Genomic DNA, 23,738 nt, shown 5'->3' with positions numbered 1-23,738 from the left:
GGGGGCCCAGGTTTGATCCCTGGTCAGGGAACTAGATCCCACATGCCGCATCTAAAGATCCCTCATGCCGAAATGAAGATCCCACATGCCGCAACTAAGACCCGGCGCACCCAAAAAAATAAATAGAAAAAAAAAAGTTAACGGCATGGACTCTGAAGCCAGACTGCCTGAGTTCAAATGTGACTCCACCACTTACTAGCTATATGTCTTGGACCAATTACTCAACCTTTCTGACACTCAGTTTCCTTCTCCATAAAATGGGGACAATATAGTATCTACCTCATAAGGTTGTTGTGAGGATTAAATAAGTTAATATATGTAAAGCATTGAGAAGGGTGCTGGCCCTACATAGGTATTAGCTAACATCATCATCACCACCTAAATATGGGAATAAAATGGAAAAAAACACCAACCATTTCACTTTAGGAGTCACATGAGTTAGGTTCCTCAGTGGAAAGGTTTTGAAGACTGAACAAATTCAAGCACAGTTCCTCACACGTCAGAAACTCTGCTCTCCCTCCCTCCCTTCTCCCACTCTTTCCTCTCTAATGCTTAAGCAGCTGCTTAAGCCCTCAGATGCAAATGTTCTCACGGTTTGGAGGGAATACAAACTACCTATACCCATTCTATAATGCAAAAAGTAACTGGAGGAGGTAGTTTGTTACACATCAAGAAATTGTTTTTATCTTTTAGTAGAAAAGGACAGGCACGTCTGCCTATGCTCGGTAAGGAGCTGCAATTAAAGCCCTCGGGATCCAGGCCTCACCCTCTTCTCCTCCACTGAAACCCCATGAAAGGAGTGGGTCATATCTGTCCCCCTGCTCCTTTGCTGTGCTGTCAGGGGAGCCGCCACAAGACAGAAACAGCCTGTGATAGTACCTTTTTTGTTGTTTAATTACACAAGTAGAAATATAATATCCCAGTTAAACATTCAGAGAAGAGGTACACAGAGTGGAAGACCAAAAATGTCCCTCTATTTCCATCCTAAATTCCCTTTCACAGAAGTAAACAATTTTTTTTCAATTTAATGTGAGTCCATAGGGACTTCTGTAATGCATTTACTTCAGGTTTTTTTAATTACTAAAACATATCTGTACATTTAGAGCTATACCATTTTAAGATTCGCTTCACTCTATTCCATAATGAGGATGGGAGGATGCAGCACAGTTTATTTAATCATTTCCTTACTGGTGGACATTTAGGGAAAAACGTAGACTTCAACTTCATAGTGACCCGATTATTGATTTATAAGTAACTCAACTGTAGTTGCCAGCAAATCTAACCCATTGGTGATTCTACAGACAGCTCTGACTCCCCAAAAGAAAGAAATCACTCTAAAAGTCTGTTTATAAATAAAAAATGCCAACTGAATTTACATATAATTTGACTCTGGGATATAAGCACAACTACATTATTTCTATTCAAATGTAAGTAAATTTAACCTGAAAAATTAAAACCAATGGAAAAATTAATTCAAGGTTAAATTTTTCATTTTATTAAAAGGCACCCATAGTATTTTTAGGGTGTCTGCTTTATCTCTATATCCTGCTCTAGAGGTTCTGGAAATCACATGATCATAAGGCCATTTTCTTCTTCTAATTAAAAAAAAAAAAAGATAAATTCCCCAACCTGAGTTAGAATTAGTAAATTATTAAATTATTACATTCTTCATATTCAAGTATCATCTATAAGTACTCTGTGGAAAAGCAGAAAGGGTAAGTTTTGCATCTCTAACTAGTGAGCAATTGCTTTCTTTTCCTTTCTTAATAAATTACAGGCAGACTTGAACAGATGTCAGGTTGGCATTCAAAACCTAAAATATAGCTGAAAAGCAAGTTATGACTAATACAAGGAAAAAAGATGAATGTCAGAAAGCTTCATTTTTTTTTTTTTTTTCAAATTTCAGATAAGCTCTTTAGCCTTAGGGTTCCTTTTACAGAGCCCTGGAGTTCAGTAAGATGTCTTAACCACCATGTAAATTGCAATCTCTCCTCATGAGTTGGGGGTGTGAAAATGCATTTTAAGAGTGTCAGTGTTTATGTTAATCTTAGCAAGAACTCCCTCTCTCCCAAATATGGCATGTACAAAACCTTAGTGCCCTTTCTTCCACTGTATTTTATTTGCACCGTTCTTAGCATGTGAAAGATGTCCGCATGTGACTGAAAGGCTCCTTATCTTCTCCGTAGCTCTACTCGCAGAGTAACTGCAGTTTCACTTGTGATATCAGAAATGAGTTGCTTTCCTCTAGAATTTCAAAAGAAACCTTAAAAATACAGATTGAAAATGGGCTTAGAGAGGGAGGCACAAAAAGGGGGACCAAAAAGAACAGTGTCCAGTTTCAAAGAAAGGGCATACAAAACTCTAACCAGTGGCTTTCCTCCCCACTGGGCAGCCTGCAATATCTACAAGGTACAGGTCCACCCAAAGACAGGACAAGGCTTGAGGCCTTTAAGTCTCTACACTCTTTTCCTTTCAGCTCTAATACAGATAACTTCTGCCAAGGCCCCTTTCCTTGGATACATGTGAACCTAGTCCTAAAATTATATTACAATTCTTTAATTCTTTAACAATTATTTCACTGTTCTTTGAAAAAAAATTGTTGTTGTTTTCGCTCTGACATTTACAGTTTATAGGTAACTGCCAGGGATGCCAAAAAATGAAGTTTCTTTGTGGAAACTATCTTTTCCAACAAAAGAGCTACAATGAGAACTGAGGTAATCAATTATTTATCCAGAGCACTCTGCACAAAACTGCACACAAGGGAATAAGCGTGGTGAACGTCTGAACAGGAGTACATGCATATGCCATCGACACCTGGGTGCACCCAAGGACTGTTGAGTTTATTCACCCATACTTCCAGATGCTGGTTTTTGATGCCCACATTTCTATCCTGGGACCCAAAAGGTACTTCTATATTATCCCACAAAGGATTTAAGGTCTTTCCTAACTTAACGGCTATCATTGTAGGCGTTAGAGGATATTCTAACTAAATTGCTGAGGGTATCTGCTAAGTGCAAGGTTTAGGTCTAGTTTTCCTTGCTAATGCTTTCATGTGCTTTCAAGGAAGAGCTGCCCCACGTGGGTTTGGGTGAGTCCAACTGCTCCAGACAAAGAAAAAGTTAGTTACACTGATTAAATAGTTACACTGATTAAAACAAGAACAACAAAAGTCTAAACTGATATCCTAACTGATATCCTTTTTCATACTTCTACATATGACCTTTCTTCCATTCTCTATAGGGCTGGCTGTATGTGACTTCTTTTCCCTTTTAAGGCCTTCCTTGACTTTAATTCTATAAAAATGTTACAACAAAAACAGGAAGTACTTGAATGCATTTCAAGAGAGAAACTAACATTTTGGAAACTCTAGGACACTTATTTCATGTGTATTACCTCATCTGATCCCTATTTTTTCTGCATAAATGTGTGCCTCTGGTTAGTCCTTTAGTATCTCTGTATCTCACTGGCAAAATTCTGTATTACCTAAGGTATATTTGCAGTTTTCAAAAGCAACATGAAGTTTTTCAAGCAAAAGGAAAGAACTATATTACTTATAATTATCAGTCTCATAAACACAATGACAGAAGATAATTCTAAATTTATCACTTTGTGAACTTGAAACTTTGATATATAGGCAAAAAGATTCATTTAGTTAAGATTCCTGTTTACAAAGTAGACATAACTCTAGACTCCATGGTAAAAACAATGATTTGGTCTCAAGCCAAAAGTAAAAATGTTCTCTGCTTAAACAAAATAAAATAGTCCCATAACCTACGTTAATTATTCTTTTCTAATCACTATTTTTTCCATTTTAATTGATTTAACCAATCATATCCAGTGTCCAGTGAGATCTCATAACCATATAGGTTGACGATTTAGTTAACAGAGAATGAGGAAAAAATTAGCCAATTTTGTTTCCACCCAGCAGGGTAAAAGAACACAGGATATATATTAAAAAGGACACATATAATGTCATTTTATTTATTTATTTATTTATTTTAAATTTATTTATTTATTTTTGGCTGTGTTGGGTCTTTGTTGCTGCGCACGGGCTTTCTCTATTTGCGGCGAGTGGGGGCTACTCTTCATTGTGGTGCGCAGGCTTCTCACTGCGGTGGCTTCTCTTGCTGTGGAGCACAGGCTCTAGGTGTACAGGCTTCAGTAGTTGTGGCACACGGGCTTAGTTGCTCCGTGGCATGTGGGATCTTCCCGGACCAGGGATTGAACCCGTGTCCCCTGCATTGGCAGGCGGATTCTTAACCACTGCGCCACCAGGGAAGTCCCTGTAATGTCATTTTAAATTAAATGTAGCAATCTGTACTTTTATATACCTTTATCAAAGCCCAATGAGAACTTTAAAATCACACTGCAATTAGAAGGCAATGAAATAGTCTATTATGTAGTTCCCCCGAAATTCAAACGAAAAAAGAAGCCTCTATTGGAAAATAAGGAATGACACATGCACAGCAAGAGAATTATTTTTCAGCCATTTTACCATAAAAAAAGTAGCATAAGGACACTGAGAATCTTCATTCAGAATAAAGAAAAAAATGTCTTTCAGTTCAGCTCAAAAGCCAAGGTACCTTTAGACTTAATGTCTTTTAAATCAAATTGATAACACAAGCTTCTGGATAGCAAAAAGTCATAAAGTGAAAAAAATTTACTACATTAAAAAAGAAAAAAAGAACTCATTTATGCCTAACTAAGTCAGTATAAAAGTATTAGAAAAGTAAATCCATAAAAAAAAGGTTCTGGGGATTTCCCTGGTGGTGCAGTGGTTGGGAGTCTGCTTGCTAGTGCAGGGGACACGGGTTCAAGCCCTGGCCTGGGAAGATCCCATATGCCACAGAGCAGCTGAGCCCATGTGCCACAACTACTGGGCCTGCGCTCTAGAGCCCGCGAGCCACAACTACGGAGCCCACGTGCCACAACTACTGAAGCCTGTGCACCTGGAGCCTGTGCTCCACAATAAGAGAAGTCAATGCAAGAAGAAGCCCATGCACTGCAACTAGAGAAAGCCCAAGCACAGCAACGAAGACCCAATGCAGCTATAAATAAATAAATAAATAAAATATAGTAATTCTTTGTTTGCCTAAAACAAGTTAATGGTTAATGTTGCAGTTAAATAAAAGATTTACTACAAAAAAAAAAAGGTTCTGGGTAGTAGTACTCACCAACAAAACTGAAATTCAAGGTCCTTGGTCAAAAAGCACATTAACAACAACAAAAAGCATACTATATAATTCAACTAATTTCAATATGGATTGCAAAAACAGATTAAAGTCACTCAGAAATTCCAAATCTGTTTTGATTTAATTTCAAACTCTTCAACAGCTGGCAGAGTCACAAATTGACTGAAATGAGTTTACTCCTTTACCTGTTATCTCCTCAACCTCAGACAGAGGCCCTAATGAGCAGGGTTTGGATAATGCACAAACAGGAAACTAGTATCTGAATAACTGAATCCTCAAAAGTTTCTAAACCGTGAGAAAATACTTAAACTATAATTAAAAGATATAACTTATAGAAGCAGTAATTTTTCTACTTGTTGGCTGAAGAGTACACATGCTCAAAGAAACAATCATTAGACTATATCTATATGGGGCTCAGGCTTGAAAACTAGTAAAAATATTCCACAAGAATAACTTAGAGCATTTGGAATCACCCTTTAATCTCTGCTTATACCCCAAGTATACTTAAACAATATTTCCATGTCTTTATTTAAAAGTTTTATGGGGGCTTCCCTGGTGGCGCAGTGGTTGAGAGTCCGCCTGCCAATGCAGGGGACACGGGTTCGTGCCCCGGTCCGGGAAGATCCCACATGCCGCGGAGAGGCTGGGCCCGTGAGTCATGGCCTCTGAGCCTGCACATCCGGAGCCTGTGCTCCCCAACGGGAGAGGCCACAACAGTGAGAGGCCCGCGTACCGAAAAAAAAAAAAGAAAAAAAAAAAAAAAAAGTTTTATGGATTTATTGTGCCTCAAAATACACATTACCAAGATAGTGAATGACCATATTTTTAACTATTTTCCAAATTAAAATTCTGTTTTTTATGGACTTGGCCTTTGTATCTTTCAGATAAAAAAGTATGCTATTGCCATTTCAAGGTGTATAAAACTCAGGTGATGAGGGTCTCTGTCATTTTCTCTTAATCCAAATCCAAACTCGACCTTTAGCCAGTGAACAGGTGTGTGCTGTGCCTGTAATTTATCAGAGTGAGCGACCAGGCAGAAAAGCTACCAACAATAGGAGGTTGATAGAACCAAGCACTTAGTGCCTGGAAAGCAGTTCTTATCCCCACCATGATGAATATACTTTTATCTCCCAGCAGCAATTTAAAGATAAAGAATGATGGAGGTGAAGGGAGTAATATATTTGTATTCCTTCAGTTTTTTTGGATACTGTTTTTAATACTAATAGTCTTCCAGAAGCTGTTATGTTACAAATTCCTTTCTCAGATATTCTGTTGCTCACATTCCAATCCAACCTATGATATGGATATGAAAACAGTCATGACAGCATTTCCACCAGGGCAAATAAAGCCATTTCACACACACAGATAAATTAAATAAACCTTCAAGAAAAAAGTGATAAATGACTAGTGCATTTCTTTGAAAATGCATAGAAATTCCAATGTCTATCCTGCATCTGTCCTTTTGCACAAATTTAAAACATGTCAAGTATCCATTTACTAGGTATGAAGATGCACCAACTGGGTAATACAACAGTACAATAAAAAGAAACAACAGCTAATATTAGAACAATGCCCATAGTCTAATCGGTAATGACTATTCGGCAGGGTAAATCTGACCTCTAGTGAATCTTTAGAGTCAGATGAAATCTCTAAATATGACCTATTAAAAAATTCATAAATATATAAATAAAATGAAATTTCTAAATATGTCCTATAGAAAAACATACTTGAATACATAAAATCAAGCAACCACAAATATTTCTATGATTTCCCCATAAAATTAAAATGTAATTTTAAAAATCCTAATTCAAAGATTTTTTTTAACATTTTTTTTAAAGTTAAAAATACTTTGTCAGGTCTGAAAAATAATTTCAAAACATTACTGAAAAGAGACTTTATCACATCCATTTTTTAAAAAAATAATACAAGATTTTATCAAATTTTCCTTTTTAAACTCACCCATCTGCTCCACAATCTCTGGAGGAAATACCCGGGAAGCAAACGCTCGTCGAAAAATATCTGAGAATTCCTTGTCCAGACCTCCTATTCCCATTTTTTCAAAGTTCCAGTCAGGATTGATAATAGACTGGCGATTTTCCTTGGTTTTAGCTTTGCCTATGTCAAACAAAGATAATCAAATGTGAGACAAGAACTTCATCACTAAATGTAAAAAGATAGAACTCCCTGGGTATCCTCAGCGAATAAAGAAAAGCTACCCTTATACAAAGATGAACAACATGCTCTTAGATGACTTCTAAGAAGGATGAGTTTTGCTATGTTCACTACTTTGTCTGGTCCCCATTTAGGGTCAGTAAAACACTTTCAAAATGACTAGCTAAACTCATGCTGTAGTCAATCCCTGGAGTCTGGTCTTATTAACCTCTAATCCTAACCAAGTTAACTAACTTGGTTGATTAGAAGAAACACCATGTGCATGTCTGATGAAGAAAACACTAGTTGCCAGAAATGCAACTGAAATCTAGCAGTCCCTCAAGGCTCCTAGAGCAAGATTTTAAAATACATATATTTACCTAGACTAAGTATATAATTGGGAATATAACCCCTCAGTCCGAAAAGATGCACTAAGTTTGATGCCTTAGTTTTGCTTTTTCTTCATTTGCACACAAAACTCTAAAATCATCCTAAAGTCTTTCATGATTTCAAAATTCGTGTTTTCAAATTGTTTCGCAAATGAAAATTATCTAACTTAAATGTCATAGTGCCCCCTAAAGTAACTCAAGAGAACCACATTAACGATCTCAAACACAAAGAATAAAAGTGCCTTAGTACATTCCACTATAAACAAAAATAAGAAAGTAATATTATAGTTTTTTTAATTAGGGATAAAAGGTCACATTAGAAAAAGTTTACCCTAGATGTTATTTGTATGGTTAGAGTTTTGTAGACTCAAACATTTCCTTTATGAAGCTATCAAAAATATTTTTCTTACACTCTACTGCCCTCTTGTGGTCAAATTTACTGCATGTTAAATCACTACACAATTTTACTTTCCAATGGGAAAAAAACTATCAATCACACCTCTGCATGAATTACTTAGAAATATCCACATTGTACGAAAGTCATGCGACTCTCTTGGGATAATATACCTTAACAAAATGTGTACAGAATATGATATACCAAGAAATCACTCCAGAAATGTATTGGACCAATAATAGGAGATGATGATATATCCCACATCCATGAAACAATATGTATAGTCATTAAAAATTATATTGTAGAAGGGTATTTATTAAGATGCTTGAAATATGTTCAGCAAAAAAGAACAAATCATAAAACAGTATGAAAATATAATCAAATTTAAAAATTTTAGAGTGTGTTATTTTTGAGTATCCACATCTCATGAGCTAAATATTTTATTTTATAATTAAGAAAAAACAATAAGGGAGGAATGGTAATTTATGGATCAAGAGAAAGGCCACATATTCGAAGTTAAATGACTTTGGATATAATGGTGTGCAACCATCGAAAATCATCTACCTTGTACTGGGTTAGACGTAACATAGTTAAGTCAACCAAAAATAAGAATTCCTATACAATTAACAGCATCATTGTTCTGGTGAGTTACTGTTTTTAGAGATCAATCTGCATTAGTTTAGTATCATAACAGTCGGGCTAACGTACCAGAGCAGGACTGAACTATGAACCTGTTGGAAAGATGCTCTTTACCTACACATTCATCATTTAACTCAATCAGTAATGGATGTGATGCTAGTATCCCATTTAACACACAACCAGCTGAGGGACATCCTACAAAATTAAGTGACCAGCTCTCAAGGTCGTGAAAGACCATGGAAGTCTGAGGAGCTGTCAGAGACTGGAGAAGACTATGGAAGCTAACCCACTAAACGCAATGTGGAATCCCAAGTTAGATCCTGGAACAGAAAAAGGACATAATGAAAAAACTGGTGAAATCCAAATAAAGTCTGTAGTTTAGTTAGTAGCAGTGGAACCACGTGAATTTAGTTTTGGTAGCTGTACTATGGTTATTTAAGATCTAACATCAGGGGCTTCCCTGGTGGCACAGTGACTGAGAATCCGCCTGCCAATGCAGGGGACACGGGTTCGATCTCTGGTCCGGGAAGATCCCACATGCCCCAGAGCAGCTAAGTCCATGTGCCACAACTACTGAGCCTGCGCTCTAGAGTCCGTGAGCCACAACTACTGAGCCCACGTGCTGCAACTACCGAAGCCCACGCGCCTAGAGCCCGCGCTCCACAACGAGAGAAGCCACCGCAATGAGAAGCCCGCTCACTGCAATGAAGAGTAGCCCCCGCTCGCCGCAACTAGAGAAAGCCTGTGTGCAGCAACGAAGACCCAACGCAGCCAAAAATAAATAAATAAGATAAAATAAAATAAAATAAAAAGATCTAACATCAGAAGAAGCTGGTGAAGGGTATACAGGAACTTTCTGAACTATTTTTTATGAAACCTCTGTAAGCCTGAACTTATCTCAATATTAAAAGTTTAAAATTTAATTTTATCTGTATCTTTTCCCTTATTTTTTATTTTATTTTATTTTTTTGCAGTACGCGGGCCTCTCACTGTTTTGACCTCTCCCGTTGCAGAGCACAGGCTCCGGACGCGCAGGCTCAGCGGCCATGGCTCACTGGCCCAGCCGCTCCGCGGCACATGGGATCTTCCTGGACCAGGGCACGAACCCGTGTCCCCTGCATCGGCAGGCGGACTCTCAACCACTGCGCCACCAGGGAAGCCCTTACCTTATTTTTAATGTAGTTACTAGGAAATTAAAAATGACACACATGGCTCACATTATATTTCTATTGGACAACACTGACCTAGTGAAGGTTTTAAATTCTTTTCTACATCATCACATTTGACAGATATGAAACACTCCATGATTTTGTGATAAGCTTTCTCAAGGGAGGTGTCCCTATTCTCCTTCCCCGCTCAAAAATCACTGTAGTTGAGTCACATGTTATAACAGAGATAGTCCTACTTTACACTTTACTCAGAATCTTCTAAAAACTGTAAATCTTACCAATAAGATTGAGTGATGAATTTTCTGCTTTTTCAAATGCAACTTGACTGTTTCCAACAACCAGTCCTACTTCAATCTGTACAGGAAGACAGTAATTAGTAGTTAGTCTAATAGCAGACTTCTGGACTTCTCAAAGCAAGGCAGAAAACAAACGGAAAATGAGGTCTCTCTGAGCAAAGTAAATCTTCCAAACTATCAGCTAAGTTACATTTACTTCTGTCATAACTATCTTCTATTATTCCTATTTTATTTCAACACATATATTTTTGATAACACCTGTCTTATTATTTATTTACAATAAATATCACTTGCATTCAACCAGAATTACAAGTATATATACAAATTTCAAATTATTATTAGATCTGCAAATAAGTATATTTTACACTATATTTTAATAAATATGTTGGCTAGAAAAGCAGTTTTTTCCCCTACTATCTTAAAAGAAAGAGCACATAATATAAAAGAAATCACTGAGGGAGAAAATGGCTAGGAAAAGTATATTAATTTGCATAATGCACATCATAAAGATTACTAAAAATAAAACATACCTTTTGTCTTTTACCTGTCGCAGGCTCTCCCTTCAGGATGCTAGGATCCATGGCTTCAATGTCTTTTACCAGTAAGCCAAAAAGCTTTTCATTGAAGCTAAACACAAGCTATGTAGAAAAGAAGGGGAGAAAAATCACTTCATGATTCAATGGCTTGATTCTCACATCATCATCAATGTTTTCCAAATGCAGGCAAGCAGCTTTCTCTTGTATATCACCACGAGCAAACTACCCACATAACCAATGAGAGGTAACCACCGGTTACCATAACCAACTAACATTTATTGAGTATCTGCTGTGTGCCAAACAAACATTACAGGAGGCTCTGTAACTAATACTCACAAAGTCTCTTGCAAACAGATACTGTTCCTCAGTTTTACTAGGAAGGAAGCCGAGATCCAGAGAGGGGCTAAACAATGGGACCTAGAGTCACAGTAAACGACAGTGCCAGGATGCAAGCCTGGGTGTGTGACTCTAAAATAAATGCTTTTCGACAACCAATACAAAGTGCCTGCCATTCGAGTGCAGAGACAGCTTCTGAATGGTCATTCATTCACCAAATATTTATTGAGTACCTTCTACAAGCTAGGCCCTCTTCTAGGTACCGGGGTATAACAGAAATATAATAACCCAAGCTGACTGTCAATCCTGCCACTACTAATTACTACGAATGAGAATAAATACTAAGAAAAATGATTTGAAGTAAGATATTTACTTCTTCTCTGTATTATGGAGGATTTTGTTTCATGGGTTTATAGACATCTGCATGTTACTGGGTTTTAAATTATTACAAATTATTACAAATACCAAAGCATTTTCTATTAAAATACAAAAGGAGAAGGTAAAAACAATGAAGTTTAGTCAGGCAATTTGAGCACAACTATCAGTCAGAAAGTGTAGGAATCCAGAAGGACTATGGTAAAGCCCCCAAAGCAATGGACAGGTAAGTCAACTATTATCAGCTAATCTCTGCCATCCTGGGGAGGAGCCTCCTCAATCCATCTAATCCAAAGTAGCAGCCCAGTGGCTCTCTAGTGCATCATCCCATTTTACTGACATCAAAGTACTAAACAGTGCGTGGCATTTCTTATTTTCTGTCTTTCCCAACTAGAAAGTAAGCTCTATGAGGGTAGGAATTCTGTTTATTTTGTTCACTGCAGATCCACAGGGATACTGAAATAGTATGTATGGAACACATACTAGGTGTTCAATAAGCACTTAATTAATTAATTGATCAACTGACTAATAGGTTCTTGTCTCAGCTACACCCCTGGCTGAGAAGGTCATGGACCCTCGCTGGACCTAAATAAAATGCCTCATTTGCAAAATGAGGTTAGACAAGATAACCTCTGAGGTTCATTCCAATTCTAGTACTTTTAAAAACAATGATAAATGCTCTACATCCTTTTCCTGTCTACCAGGAATTGAGTTCACACTTGTGAAAGTTGGATATTATGATGTATGGTTATCCAAATCCTCAGAGTCGCATTTCTCCAGGTAATGACACTCCACTCACTCCCACAGGTCTCTCCTTCTACCACTTCTCTCATTCCCCATCTTACAGACCTTCCCACGTGAGAGACGCAGAGACAGTCTCTGTAACTCATTACAGATCAGAATTCTAGAAGCTGGGATTCTCAAACTTTTTGGTCTCAGGATCCCTTTATATATAAGCCTAAACATTTTTGAGGACCCCCAAAATTTTGTTTATATGGATTATATCTCTTGATAGTCACTGTATTAGAACAAGAAACTTACTTTTCAAAAAACAATTAAGTACAATATGTGTTAATAACATTTTTAATTTCTTTAAAAAATCCCTCCATTTTCCAAAATAAAAAAATATAAATGGAAGGAGTGGCACTGTGACATTTTCGCAAATCTCTTTAATTTCTTGCTTAATGGAAGACTGCTGGACGCTCGTGTCTGCTTCAGCAGTCAGTGTGCTATGCTATACCCATCACACAGTCTACAAGACTCCACTGTAGACTTGTGAGAGAATAAGAGGAAAAGGGCACATAATGTCTTGATATTATTATGAAAATAGTTTTGACTTCGCAAACCCCTTGAAAGGGCCTCAGGGACCCCCACAGGTCTCTGAACCACAGTTTGAGAACAGCTGCTATGGAGCTATGGGAGGAGGAAGGAATTAGGAATGATTAAGAAAAGTCATAGAGAACGAGACAAATGTAATGGTGAGGTCAAAAGAGCAATGATTTATGTGTCCAAACAGCAATTTATGAACTCATACATTTAACTAAAATTTTAAAAGAACAGAATTTCTTCCTAGGAGGTTAAACAATATGATATTAACTGAAGTCCAAAAAAAGGGAGCAATGTAAATATCATTTTCAAGAAAAGAAAATCTGGGTTTCAAAAGCTCCATGAAAAACACTAAATATATATATATACACATATACATACACACACACACACACACACACAATTTTCTTAAGATTCTCAAAGAAGTTCATAACCAAAAAAGTTAAGAATTACTTTTCTACAGAAATATATCAGTAAAAGAGAAAGACATCCAGAGACAAATGTCCCACAATAAGAAGAAATTTGAGACATATATGTCTATAGTATTTCCAATTTACAGAAAGAAAAGCTGCTGTAATTATATATGACACTGTAACCTAAAAGCTACTTTAGAATTTTTCTGAACAGACTGCTAGAAGTTCAGCAAACATATTTCCCTCACTTTTTATCACTCATCTTAGATATAGCTGTTCACATGCAAAGCTCCTCTCAGTTTTTGAAAAACAGAATTAATTTTCCACAACTGCAGAGATCAGATGTCTAGAAATGAAAGAAAATTTAAAACGACCTGTTGTCCCACTGAGAACGCCTGGTTGTTGAACTGCTGAATAAATTCTGCGGCCATCTTGTCAGTATCATAAGGGTTAGAGTCGATACTTTTTTTCTGCAGGAAATCAATCTCGATGGTCATTGTGCCAATACATTGTTTGGCTTTGTCAAATGTATACAAGAACACTAGAGAAAAAAAGAAGCATTTTTTAAATCACAGAGACACCAAATACTTGCTGTGCTTCAAGTAACTAAAAGTTTCATATAAATGAATTATAACAGAACTTGACCAAAAGGGGATTTTACATGGCCTTCATTGGAGGGACACATAGGCACAGATTTTTAAAAATAATAATAACCACTAGAGATGTTCTTCCCTCTGACTTAGTAAGAACATACTGAACAGCACTCTCCTATACTTCTACCCCTCAACCGACTCTTCTAGGGAAATCACAGCCCTCCCGACACAGCCTCTGCATCTTCCTCCTTCTCATTAAACAGAGGACAAAATGACAGTGGGAAGCCCCAGTGGAGTTGGCATAACATACTGTTTCCAAACAACATTTTTGTTTGACGCAAGAAAAAGCTAAGGTGAGAGGTGTGTGGGCTCTTTTGCCCTAACAAATTAGAATGTAGGACACACACACACAAAAAAAAAAAACCTTGAGAAAAAAAAAATGTTTACTAGAGGGATTTCCTCCAGAGCAACACAGAGTGTGACATTTCTTTTTTTAATACTACAGAAATATTTACTGAGCACCTATGATATGCAGGGAACTACAGTAAGTTCTACATGTATAACAGGACAAAGGCCAGGTTTTTAGCTCTTCTTTGTATTAACAGCACCCAACAGTGTCTGTAGGACTTAATATATTCATGAACTGTTTAAATGAAACAACAGCAGCAAAATACCTATCGTCTCCATGCTAATAACAAAGGAGGCAAGACAAAGGGACTTTGGAGTCTGTGTGTTTCAATAGAGTCTGTTAGTAACTAGAAGATTCTCTGTGTCTTGATTTGTCGGTAAAATAAGACTGCCTAGATAAATCTTTATGGTCCTTTCATACTCAATTTCTGTTCTAAACTTATCTCTTAGAGTCTAGCCACTTGAAGAATGTACAAGGATTTTCTATAAATCCTCTGAATGAAATTGCTTGAGTAATCATATTTTTATATTTTGGTTTGCCATAATAAAGAGGACACACATGTTTTAAAGATAAACATTTCAAATGCAAAATAACAAAGAAAGCCAGGGTGAGGGTTGGGAAATTCACTGAAGATTGAAGAATAAGTTCAAATCTCAGCTGAAAGTTTCAGAATACTCTCTGACCTCCACTTCTGGGTGTTTTGTTCTTTAACATTTCCTAGAAAGTACAGGTTACATTCTGAGTAACTTTCATAAGCAAGAGAGCTTAGTTGTTTCCCAAATAATGAAGATATTTATGGGGTGAAATATTAATGTGAAAAGGAATAAGTTGATTCAGCAATTCCATTTCCGGGTGTCTGTGCCAGAAAGACTCTTGAACATTTGCCTAAAAAGAGATTTATAGGGAGGTTCATTGCAGCATTATTTCTAATAGTCAAACACTTAAAAAATGCTGATCAGTAGGAAAATGATTAATAAAATGTGGCATATTCATGATGTGGAATAATGTATAGCAATTAAAATTAAAACTTGATGTATATTTAATAAAGACAGATGGTCCATTAAAATATAACATTGAGTGAAAAAAGTACACTTCAGAAAGATGTGCACAATATAATACCATTTTGTGCATTAAAGACTCCAAAACAATTCCATAATGTCATAATGCATATATATGTATGCATTTATACATGTGTATATATACATGTGTGCATCATCCTTATATCAAGAACTGTGAATAAGTGTATTAAAATATCATCATCACTGACTATAGTTTTCAAATGCATTTTAATTTAAGGTCAATGTTCCTAAACAGAAAAGACCAAGCTGTTATCATTTCAAATGCTAGAACAGTACCATGGACAGTTTCACAGGCAGCACCATGGCCAGCACCATCACCAGCCCCAAAGGGACAGATGCCCTGAAGGTTTCAACCAGAAGCAAAGGGCCAGAAGGTTGAGAATGTTTTATTTTATGATTAATAGCATTTTAATGTCAGACTAATAAAAAATATTTTTATAAACAAAAGAATTATAGCCAATGCTGTGAATAAACAGACATTACAAAGACAGGTAATGGGCAAAAAACATGTGTTAATTGAACATCAGTCTGCAGTGCTTAAAATACGGCATTTCCAGGTGGAAAGAAGACTAAATGATTCTTCTAAGAAGATTTAGTCTGAGGACTAAAATCATTGACCTGACTAAAAAATGGCTCCTTGCAGACAGAACTCCTGTTCAGAATCTTTGAATTAGCTCTCCCCTTCATACCAAACTTCCTACCCTTTCTTTGCCTACATCTCTACTTACACTGAACCAGCTTTCTATCTTTATGCTACATCATGACATCACTCAGGGCCCCAAATCCTTCCTTGCCTCATGCTTACTCCACCTTAGTCCCACCTGAACACTTAGTTTTATAATAGTTTTATAATTTTTCCCATTAGGTCTGTTTGAGTTGCCTTTTAAAGAACTGACTTTACATTCAAGATAAGCATTTCTGGTAGGAGGAGAATGCTTTAAACACAATTCAGGCCACAAAACACATTTCTCATTTCATCTTGAATTTTCACATCTTCACAACAGAATTTATCTGCATTAAAAGTTAAATTTACACACACTTCACCCTATATTTAGAAAAGTAAGTTTAAGGAAATTAGAAACCTAAGCTACGTACATACCCATTTTCTCATTAGATTTAACAAGTGTTCATTTTTATTTCTGCCACTGTCCACAAATAGGAAACCCTGGCTTCAGGCACTGACCTACTTCCCTTTGGCGCCAAACTCCTCCACTGTCTCAGCTTCACACTATGCTTCAGGTGAGGCAGTGACAGTTAAGGGAATCACTTATGTCAGTGTTTCCAAAAATGTGGCTGATAAGAGCTACTTAAGGGTGATTGTTAAAAACACAGATTCATGAATCAGACTTCCCAAGGGAGGGGCCTGGGACTCTTTCTTTTTTTTTTTTTTGCGGTACGAGGGCCTCTCACTGTTGTGGCCTCTCCCGTTGCGGAGCGCAGGCTCCGGACGCGCAGGCTCAGCGGCCATGGCTCACGGGCCCAGCCGCTCCACAGCATGTGGGATCTTCCCGGACCGGGGCACAAACCCGTGTCCCCTGCATTGGCAGGCGGACTCTCAACCACTGCGCCACCAGGGAAGCCCGGACTCTTTCTTTTTTAAAAAACAAACTCCCCAGGTGTTTCTTTGAGGTAAGTTTAGAAAGCACTAATTATGCAACTACCAGCTACCTATATCTAAAGTAATTTTCTTCATTTTCACCCCAAGTCAAAAAATTTTCTCTCTCATCCTACTTCCACAAAGAAAAGGCCAAATAAAGATAATCCCAATATTTAAGTTCCCTCTAACTCAGAAAAAAAAAAAGTATAAGTTGCCATGTTCTTAAATGAGGAACAGGATATTCTCTCCTTCCACTTTACCAACTTCTCTTCTCAGGCATCTCGACTACAGACAGACTAACCTCGTAATGTGTTCCAAGCAACTGCTTTAAGTATTTGTTTTCTTTCAACCAGTTTCAAGTTAATATATCTTTGAATATCTTCAAAAGCATTGGGTCTAGAGGATCTGAATGTGAATCTGAACATTCCCACACATCTTCCTAAAACCCCGTGGACACAAAAAGGAGAATAAATAATGCTACATACGCCCATACCTTCAGCATTACTTGGAGACAGAGAATACCATGAAACTCAAATTACTTGAAAGTAAAGAAATATGTCACAAAATTAGACAGAGCTCCCATTGTGGAAAAAAAGGAGAAGGGAGAGTACTACATAGAGAAAATATAGACAAAATCACCCCTCGAAAGAGAACGTCCAACACCAAAACCAACACACTACACACAGGTTTAGGACTTGGTAGTCCATGACTCCAGGTACAGGGAAAGGACCTGAAAGTAAGTAGGACTGGAAGTGGCAGCACCGAAGAATCCCTGGAAAGAATCAGGTAAATAGAGAAGGGATGGTGCCCTCTGAGACGTGGCAATGAAGGGAAGAAGGAAGTAAGAGAGGAAATGAAGGATCACGCAGGAACCAAAGAGAAATAAGCGATGCCAACCGACCTCGGCACCTCCCCCTCCACCTCACCATTACTCCTTATGAAAGAAACTGCACTTCTCTACACTAACAGAAAAGAATGCTCTTGCACTAATAATTCTGTCTACAAATCATGTGAAACAGAAAAAAATAACTCCACAAAGTTACTGTAAAGAAAATATAACAAATAACAAAATACTGCAGCATTTCAGCTGATGAAGCATCTTCCCTAAAACGATCAACGATGAAATAGAAAATATATGTAACATTTTAAACTAAATTAAGTCTCCTCAAACAAGTATTCAGACGTATAACAAAACACCTAAAACCAGAAGATTGAAAACTAAGACCAGAAATAGACAAATAAAAGAAATGCAATGACACTTTATCAAACACAGGAAAGAAATTGAGGAAAACGACAAACTACTCAGAAGTGAATAATAAATTACAAAGTGCCCATGGGAGAACAGATTCAAATTAATATTTAATAAGAGGCAGTGAATAAAGACAGGAAAACAACCAAGGTAGTAGTAAAAATAAGGCAAAGAAAGAATTTGCAAAGAACAGGGAGAAAGTAGTTGAAACGGAAGACAGGCCGATAAGGCCTAAAATACATTTATAATTGGAGCTCCTGAGAAGAAAATCAAAACAATTGGGCCAGAACTAATACTTAAAACCATAATCTAAGAAAATTTTCTGGAAATAGAGAAAACTTAAATCTACATATTGAAATAAAGCATTGTATACCTGGGTTGTTGACCCAAAATGACCAATTCCAAGAAATATCCTAATTAAGGATATTAGAATTTAAAGACAGAAAAATCCTCAGCGTTCCCAGGCAGAAAAATCAAATTCCTTATAAAGATAAGAAACTTAGACTGGCATCAGCCTTCTCAAGAGTTTCATACAAAGCAAAGCAATGCGATGCACTATTTTCAAGAAATTCAAGGGAAGAAAACAAGCCAAGAATTTTATATCCAGCCAAGCTGTCCTTAAGATATCAAAGGTATAAAAAAAATTAGTTTGAATATTCAAGAACTTAGGAAACACTGTACACATTTCTACTTCCTGGAGGGATCTACTCAATTTATCCAACTAAGTAGAAACTGGCAAAAGGACTGATCATGATCATTTAAGAGATTTAGTTGCAGTTAAGGCTAAAACAAGTATGGGGTCGTAGATGGAAAAACAGCATGTAAATACCATGCTCTTCTAACACAGACAGAAATCAACTAGCATGGTCACTATAATTAGTGATACTGTATTGCATATTTGAATGTTGCTGCAAGAGTAGATCTTACAAGTTCTCAACACAAGAAAAAAAAGCTGTAACTATGTAAGGTGACAGATGTTAACTAGACTTATTGTGGTGAGCATTTCGCAATGTATACAAAATATCAAATCATTATGTTGTATACCTGAACTAATATAATGTTATATGTCAATTATATTTCAATTTTAAAAATTTTGCTTCTTCCAGTAAAAAAAAAAAAAAGACTTAAAACTTGAAAAAAAAGAAATTAACAAAATGGGAGGAGAAAGGGGAAGACAGAATATTAACTGTTATATAGGTAATAGATGAGAGTCAAAGGATATCATTTAGAACAGACAGGACAGTTTTTTGAAAAGGTTAATTAAGGAAAAAAAAGAGGAAGTACTAAGGGCACTAGGAGAGGTATAAATGCAGAAGTAATCACTAAAACAAAAACGTAAACATTCCTACATACCAAAATAAATTTTAAAAAATAGCAAAGAGGCTGGATCAAGATGGCGGAGTAGAAGGACGTGCTCTCACTCCCTCTTCCAAGAACACTGGAATCACAACTTAACTGCTGAACAATCACTGACAGGAAGACACTGGAACTCACCAAAAAAGATACCCCACATGCAAAGACAAGGGAAAAGCCACAGTGAGACGGTAGGAGGGGTGCAATCACAATAAAATCAAATCCCATAACTGCTGGGTGGGTGACTCACAGACTGGAGAACACTTATACCACAGAAGTCCAGCCACTGGAGTGAAGGTTCTGAGCCACACAACAGGCTTCACAACCTGGGGGTTTGGCAACAGGAGAGGAATTCCTAGAGAACCAGACTTTGAAGGCTAGTGGGATTTGATTGCAGGACTTCCGCAGGACTAGGGGAAACAGAGACTCCACTCTTGGAGGGCACACACCAACTAGTGTGCACCTCAGGACCCAGGCGGAAGGAGCAGTGACCCCATAGGAGAAAGAACCAGACCTACTGCTAGTGTTGGAGGGTCTCCTGCAGAGGCAGGGGGCAGCTGTGGCTCACCGTGAGGACAAGGACACTGGCAGCAGAAGTTCTGGGAAGTACTCCTTGGCGTGAGTCCTCCCTGAGTCCGCCATTAGCCCCACCAAAGAGCCCGGGTAGGTTCCGGCCTTGGGTCGCCTCAAGCCAAACAACCAACAGGGAGGGAATCCAGTCCCACCCATCAGCAGACAAGCGAATTAAAGTTTTACTGAGCTCTGCCCACCAGAGCAACACCCAGCTCTACCCACCACCAGTCCCTCCCATCAGGAAACTTCCACAAGCCTCTTAGATAGCCTCATCCACCAGAGGGCAGACAGCAGAAGCAAGAACTACAATCCTGCAGCCTGTGGAACAAAAACCACATTCACAGAAAGACAGACAAGATGAAAAGGCAGAGGGCTACGTACCAGATGAAGGAACAAGATAAAATCCCAGAAAAACAACTAAATGAAGTGCAGATAGGCAACCTTCCAGGAAAAGAATTCAGAATAATGATAGTGAAGATGATCCAGGACCTCGGAAAAAGAATGGTGGCAAAGACTGAGAAGATGCAAGAAATGTTTAACAAAGACCTAGAAGAATTAAAGAACAAACAAACAGGGCTTCCCTGGTGGCGCAGTGGTTGAGAGTCCGCCTGCCGATGCAGGGGACACGGGTTCGTGCCCCGGTCCGGGAAGATCCCACATGCCGCGGAGCGGCTGGGCCCGTGAGCCATGGCCGCTGAGCCTGCGCATCCAGAGCCTGGGCTCCGCAACGGGAGAGGCCACAAAAGTGAGAAGCCCGCGTAAAAAAAAAAAAAAAAAAAAAAAGAACAAACAAACAGAGATGAACAATACAATAACTGAAATGAAAACTACACTAGAAGGAATCAATAGCAGAATAACTGAGGCAGAAGAACGGATAAGTGACCTGGAAGACAGAATGGTGGAATTCACTGCTGCGGAACAGAATAAAGAAAAAAGAATGAAAAGAAATAAAGACAGCCTAAGAGACGTCTGGGACAACATTAAACGCAACAACATTTGCATTATAGGGGTCCCAGAAGGAGAAGAGAGAGAGAAAAGACCAGAGAAAATATTTGAAGAGATTACAGTCGAAAACTTCCCTAACATGGGAAAGGAAACAGCCACCCTAGTCCAGGAAGCACAGAGAGTCCCAGGCAGGATAAACCCAAAGAGAAACATGCCAAGACACATCGAGTAATCAAATTGACAAAAATTAAAGACAAAGAAAAATTATTGAAAGCAACAAGGGAAAAATGACAAATAACATACAAGAGAATCCCCATAAGGTTAACAGCAGATTTCTCAGCAGAAACTCTACAAGCCAGAAGGGAGTGGCATGATATATTTAAAGTGATGAAAGGGAAGAACCTACAACCAAGATTACTCTACCTGGCAAGGACCTCATTCAGATTCGATGGAGAAATCAAAAGCTTTACAGACAAGCAAATACTAAGAGAATCCAGCACCACCAAACCAGCTCTACAACAAATGCTAAAGGAACATCTCTAAGTGGGAAACACAAGAGAAGAAAAGGACCTACAAAATCAAACCCATAACAATTTAAAAAATGGTAATAGGAACATACATATTGGTAATTACCTTCAACGTGAATGGATTAAATGCTCCAACCAAAAGACACAGGCTCGCTGAATGGATACAAAAACAAGACCCATATATATGCTGTCTACAAGAGACCCACTTCAGACCTAGGGACACATACAGACTGAAAGTGAGGGGATGGAAAAAGATATCCCATGCAAATGGAAATCAAAAGAAAGCTGGAGTAGCAATATTCATATCAGATAAAATAGACTTTAAAATAAAGAATGTTACAAGAGACAAGGAAGGACACTACATAATGATCAAGGGATCAATCCAAGAAGAAGATATAACAATTATAAATATATATGCACCCAACATAGGAGCACCTCAATACATAAGGCAAATGCTAACAGCTGTAAAAGGGGAAATCAACAGTAACACAATAATAGTGGGGGACCTTAACACCTCACTTACACCAATGGACAGATCATCCAAACAGAAAATTAACAAGGAAACACAAGCTTTAAATGACACAATAGACCAGATAGATTTAATTGATATTTATAAGACATTCCATCCAAAAACAGCAGATTACACTTTCTTCTCAAGTGTGCATGGAACATTCTCCAGGACAGATCACATCTTGGGTCACAGATCAAGCCTCAGTAAATTTAAGAAAATTGACATCATATCAAGCATCTTTTATGACCACAATGCTATGAGATTAGAAATCAGTTACAGGGAAAAAAACGTAAAAAACACAAACACATGGAGGCTAAACAATATATTACTAAATAACCAAGAGATCACTGAAGAAATCAAAGAGGAAATCAAAAAATACCTAGAGACAAATGACAATGAAAACACGACGATCCAAAACCTATGGGATGCAGCAAAAGCAGTTCTAAGAGGGAAGTTTATAGCTATACAAGCCTACCTCAAGAAACAAGAAAAATCTCAAACAATCTAACCTTACCCCTAAAGGAACTAGAGAAAGAAGAACAAACAAAACCCAAAGTTAGTAGAAGGAAAGAAATCATGAAGATCAGAGAGGAAATAAATGAAATAGAAACAAAGAAAACAATAGCAAAGATCAATAAAACTAAAAGCTGGTTCTTTGAGAAGATAAACAAAACTGATAAACCATTAACCAGACTCACCAAGAAAAAGAGGGAGAGGACTCAAATCAATAAAATTAGAAATGAAAAAGGAGAAGTTACAACAGACACCTTAAATATACAAAGCATCCTAAGAGACTACTACAAGCAACTCTATGCCAATAAAATGGACAACCTGGAAGAAATGGACAAATTCTTAGAAACGTATAACCTTCCAAGACTGAACCAGGAAGAAACAGAAAACATGAACAGACCAATCACAAGTAATGAAATTGAAACTGTGATTAAAAATCTTCCAACAAACAAAAATCCAGATGGCTTCACAGGTGAATTCTATCAAACATGTAGAGAAGAGCTAACACCCATCCTTCTCAAACTCTTCCAAAAAACTGCAGAGGAAGGAAAACTCCCAAACTCATTCTACGAGGCCACCATCACCTTTATACCAAAACCAGACAAAGATACTACAAAAAAAGAAAATTACAGACCAATATCACTGATGAATATAGATGCTAAAATCCTCAACAAAATACTAGCAAACAGAATCCAACAACACATTAAAAGGATCATACACCATGATCAAGTGGGATTTATCCCAGGGATGCAAGGAATCTTCAATATACACAAACCAATCAATGTGATACACCATATTAACAAATTCAAGGATAAAAACCATATGATCATCTCAATAGATGCAGAAAAAGCTTTTGACAAAATTCAACACCCATTTATGATAAAAACTCTCCAGAAAGTGGGCATAGAGGGAACCTACCTCAACATAACAGAGGCCATATACAACAAACCCACAGCAAACATCACTCTCAATGGTGAAAAACTGAAGGCATTTCCTCTAAGATCAGGAACAAGACAAGGATGTCCACTATCGCCACTATTATTCAACATAGTTTTGGAAGTCTTAGACACGGCAATCAGAGAAGAAAAATAAATAAAAGGAATACAAATTGGATAAGAAGTAAAACTGTCACTGTGTGCAGATGACATGACACTACACACAGAGAATTCTAAAGAT

General features: G+C 37.6%; 1 protein-coding gene across 1 annotated transcript in view; it reads right to left on the bottom strand.

Annotated features, from left to right (window-relative positions):
• The window catches only part of NSF (N-ethylmaleimide sensitive factor, vesicle fusing ATPase), a 160,091-nt gene that overhangs the window by 101,000 nt on the left and 35,353 nt on the right, over positions 1-23,738 (bottom strand). Inside the window, exons 5-8 of the mRNA XM_081218272.1 lie at positions 13,591-13,757; positions 10,761-10,868; positions 10,213-10,288; positions 7,152-7,307 (exon numbers count right to left, since the gene is read on the bottom strand). Coding sequence (XP_081074398.1) covers positions 7,152-7,307; positions 10,213-10,288; positions 10,761-10,868; positions 13,591-13,757 — 507 coding nt within the window. The remainder of the gene's footprint in view (positions 1-7,151; positions 7,308-10,212; positions 10,289-10,760; positions 10,869-13,590; positions 13,758-23,738) is intronic.

This window comes from Mesoplodon bidens, assembly GCF_964165515.1.
Source record: "Mesoplodon bidens genome assembly, chromosome: 19".
NCBI lineage: Eukaryota > Metazoa > Chordata > Mammalia > Artiodactyla > Ziphiidae > Mesoplodon > Mesoplodon bidens.
Note: the sequence above shows the minus strand (reverse complement) of the source record. Positions and strands in the feature narration are given on the sequence as shown.